General features: G+C 33.9%; 1 protein-coding gene across 1 annotated transcript; it reads right to left on the bottom strand.

The window, feature by feature from the left end:
• Positions 1–248: 248 nt before the first annotated feature.
• On the bottom strand, positions 249–4,468 carry LOC102810033 (glutathione synthetase-like). Its single transcript, XM_085490882.1, has 5 exons — positions 4,197–4,468; positions 2,948–3,064; positions 2,564–2,725; positions 1,393–1,462; positions 249–557 (listed from the first exon to the last, which is right to left on the bottom strand). Exons 1-5 carry the CDS (start codon positions 4,466–4,468, stop codon positions 249–251), a joined length of 930 nt encoding a protein of 309 aa, XP_085347008.1.
• Between the last annotated feature and the right edge of the window lie 477 nt (positions 4,469–4,945).

Raw genomic sequence — 4,945 nt, forward strand, 5'->3', positions numbered from 1 at the left:
CATGGCATCTTACAAGATGTAGTCATTATGTTATGTAATTTTCTATGATTACCTCCAAGCTTTCTTGGTCTTAAAATATATTTGTCCGGGTTCCGTAAAGCTTTCCGAACATTGTTTGATCCATCACAGCCCTGTAATTAAATTAATTAATATCTGTACTTCAGAACAGTATCACAAAATATTTTCATATTTTGATGATAATTTCATTCACTGGAGAAATTAAATATATTTTAGTGATAACGTTATTTTTATCCTGCCATATCAGGTGTATACATTCTGGCAAATGTTAGTTGATATGTTTCGGTGATGGATGGGAATACATAATAGGCCAATAATGGTTGTGTTTCCCTTACCACATCAAGAGCATAGACTCCAGCAAATTTGTCCCGAATCCGCTTTATAGCTTCTTCTCCATCCGGGAAATATTTCTGTAATTTTTCAATTACGTCATTTCGGAATATTTCTTGTCTTGTTGCCGCGATACAAGCTAAGCGATAGCCAATATGTGGACATTTGATGGCAAGAGATTTCTCTATCATAAGACGTGCTTCCCATTCCTTTGTACGAACAATTCATAACATACGTGACTTATACTTCACAGTCATATATACCACAAGTCATAACATACATTAACCTTTATAACACTGGACTTTCTCGACCAATGAAAAGCGAGAACTGGTGGTGAAAAGGTCAACACTCAATGTGTAGGGGAAAGTGTTGGTTAGTTGGTGGTTGGGTGTGTGTGTGGGTTTAACTACATTTGAAAATAGCGAATGCCATTATAATTGCCACACACATTCCCCAAAACTTGCTACATTTTGAGGTCAAAGGGCATGGGTATATAGGCATATGAGTTTATTGTATAACCAGTTGAACCACAAATCGGAGAGGTAATTGCCAGGGCCTTAAGAAATGGTAGATGTGTACCGCATGCGACTCACAACACCCCGGCGCATGTTTATGACAGAAGGTCACGGTCACACTATGTGTTTATGTATGGTACACATATTCTCAATGTAACAAGTTTGTGAGTATCAATATATATGTGTATGTATATTCACAATATAACTACCGGGTAAAGATCGCCGTTGTTTTTAAAACTTGACACACATGTTGCTTCTGTAACCTCAATACTTACATTTCTAGGTCAAAGGTCAAGCTAACAGTATTTATGTGTATAATGTCTAAACTGGTATTGTTAGTAGCAGGTTGGCATCTACTCTGAGTTGTGAATATTACCCAGTTTTGTTGTTATATTGTGCAGTTGAAAATAAGCATGCAAGTAATTATCGGAATAAAATAGTTTGATGGAAAAAATAAAAGTTTTACTCTGAAATAACTGATTAAGAGAAATAAAATGGTACTGAGATGCACACAAACTTTAGAACGAACCTTCTCTGTTGGGTAATGTTCAGGCAAATATCCAGTCCTATAATAAACTACAGCGACTTCATAGTTGTCTCTTGTGAATTGATACAAGCAAAACATTAACTTCAAATAACTTGAATATTACTGCCTTCTAACGGGAACGAAGTAGTACAGAGTCGTTTGCAGATTGTGAATAATTAGCATTGGTAGACAGAAACGCTGTTTTCACTCATTTTGCTCAATTTAAACCAACGCAATAATCAATGCATTGAAAAACAGTTCTGACATATCAGCAACTGTGATATGTGTGTATTAGTTTAGCTGCATCAATCACAATATCTTTTGACTCCATTTTATGTTTTGATCAAGGTCAACAACTGACAACAACATACAGAGCGCGATACCAAATGAAAGAACCTTGCAATCACTTTGTAGTAACTCGCGTATTTATTACCGATATTTACAACGAAACTAATCTTGTTTTTGACTGAACAAAAAACCTAAATTAGAGTCTACTTTAGAACGCTTCATGGAAACATTCTTTGGAAATATAGATTAATTATTCACAAAATTTATAATCACAGATTATAAAATAATTCACACATTTAATATTTGCTAATATTGCTTTTCCAGGAACAATAACGTGTACAAGCCTTGAATTACGCGCACTGCGATCTCCGCCATTGTCACTCCGCTAGCCCGCGGGTTTTACGTCTGTACTCTTTCCGGGGTTAATATGGTGATTTTCATACTAATGATTTTTTACTCAGGTCAGACACTCGAAAAAATAAAAAAATGGACTCTCGCAATTAATGGCATCTTCTTGTATCACTAGGGCTAATATGAACCTGATTATACGAATTGTTTCAATATTATGTTGGCAAATGTCTTCACGAAGTTTGCTGGAAAGTACATAAAATAATACATAAACAAACAACAGCATTGCTAATTATAATAACAAAGAAATAATCAATCAATTAATAAATAGATTAATGGGGGAAAGTAGGTAAATAATAATTAATAATACTTTTTGTGGATCTCACAAAATAGCTTTTACAAATGAGCCTAGTCTTTTGAAAATGACTGTTTTAATATATATTTAACATAGGCATGTGCATCCACATACACCTACTGCATATATTTGTCAGCAGCTATAGAAGCTGCGAAACCTGGATGTATTTCAATTAATGCTTACATTATTAGTTTACTGTCCTCCAGTTTAGCTCTTTCAATAATGTCTTGAAATCCTCCTTTTATAATCGGAATTGATTTATCAATATCTCTTATTTCATATTCCAACCATCTTTGATCTGTAACAGTAGATGAACCTGGCCTAGCGAAAAACATAATGACAGCCCTGCAGAAAATCGATACAAATGCATAATTGTTCACCTGCACATCAATACCATTGCTAAACAAGCACGTATGATATCAGCCATATAGTCACATAATACAAACAGGTCAGTGGTGAAACACTACAAAATACACTACAAGATTTTACAAAATATTGTTGATACTGTTGGTAACAGTCCATATACATTTATGCATTGTTGCTATTAAAAAGTATAGAAAAACATACCTTTTATTACCATACAATCTCCAAGCTTCAACAAAGGCTTTGGCCATATTACCCACAGCCCCACTTTCTTGCAAATTGTCAACAATTTCCAGTTTTCCAAGATTTGCCAGATTAAACCTACAAGACAAGGCATCAACATTTTCACTAGGAAAATATAAGTTTGTGACAACAACACAGCTACATCCAAAATACATATCAAACACATTACAAACCCCGTCAAATCAGTGAAAAGTTCATAAATAGACCTTGAGGTATTCAACCAAAATGCTGGAATGTTCAACTGATTAATTAAATAAATTATATTAAACTATTATACTTGTTCATAAGTAGGAAATACTCACCTATGAAGCCGAGTGCATTGGCTTCCGAGTCCAGCCAAATAAGGCGACATGCTGACGTTTTTAACTTGTCACCATTTTAGTTTGATGCCCCTTACTGACATGTCCTTGTGGTCAGTACAATCAAACACATAGTCACATCGTAGTATGCCCAACATTATAGACTGTCGCAACATTTCAATAGTAAGGTATATCATTATTTTTAATTAAAGGTAACCGTGAACTTTTATGAACATCTGATTATTCGTGGGTCACACACTTATTGTATTTTTACTTATCGATCGAGTGCGTAGTTGTACGGTAACTATGATAAATAACTTTCACACATGAAGCTCATTGGTCATCAGGAGAATTGCAAGTATATGACAACAATAAATTATTTTGTATTGAACTTTATATGGTACAATATAAATTTAAAAAAAATCATTACGTACCTGACATGGTATATTTTGGATATAAACCTTTTCGTAAATATCAAAAAGTCTCTTGAGGAACTCATCATGTGGAATTGAACTGCAAATCCAATGCAATGTATTACTATTTGAACTGTTATTCATCACGTTTTTGACCCCAGAATTCATGACATTTGTGTTACATAGCAAGATATAACGTTTTTTCGATTATTGTATAGAAATATAGTCATCCAAATCAACGATTTATATCATGCATAGTGTAAACCAAAAATACAAAAGTAACAATAAATGTATGAATAATAACATTTAAAACAGTCTAAGGTATCCAAACTTGTTTCATAGAAACAACGATTTTGTGCCTTCATCTTTGCATTCACAGTGAACATTTGTGAAAATAGAGACAACCGAGTACTATAAACAAATTAAGACACTGAAATAGAAGATCACATAACTTATGAAAGAAACTGTATTTTTCATTTTTAAAATTATCAAATTTACCTTGCTAAGGCTGACTTAAGAAATTTGTAGTCACGGCTCATACCATGCATCAACATATTGAAATCATTTTGCACATATAAAGCTTGATAGAACAATTTCTTCGGCATAGGAGATGGTATTAAGGTATGTGGTGTCAAACACACAATATCCGATGAGAGTGGTGTCTGTCGTCTTCTCGATACTATTTCATGTATACTGGCGAAGTCTTTACTCTGAGCCACCACGTCATCTAGAAGTGCTTTCTCCAATGGCAGTGAGATACATGCTTCCATTGTCCAAACTTTTTATCTGTAATGCGAGTGATTTATATAGAGAGATTTATATGATATGGGGAGCATCTGAGATATATATTGTCATTTATGTCAAATGGATACACACGGTGGAGTCTTGCCTGTATTTATGAATAACATGTTTGTTGAAGTTTACGAATTTGCATATCAATATAACCATTCGATTTCCTAATTTTCATACAAAATTAGATGAAGGCATAATTTAGTCCTATGCAAAACAATTGTGTCGGCATGCTTTGCATATATTTCGTGATACACAGTCTTGGGACGCTATATTTTTGGATGGTCAGTGTATTAATCAAAACTCTACCTTTCTCATTTACATTGTTGAACCTATTGCTGGTACCATGTTGACGCTAGAAGGGGCCAAACAATGTAATAATACAAAGTGTTTATATAAAAGCTGTACGGATAATTCCTCTTTGGATTTTCTCATTGAACCTAAGGAAATTATTGTCT

The sequence above is a fragment of the Saccoglossus kowalevskii genome, chromosome 16 (genome assembly GCF_978046115.1).
Source record: "Saccoglossus kowalevskii chromosome 16, keSacKowa6.1, whole genome shotgun sequence".
NCBI classification, from domain to species: domain Eukaryota; kingdom Metazoa; phylum Hemichordata; class Enteropneusta; family Harrimaniidae; genus Saccoglossus; species Saccoglossus kowalevskii.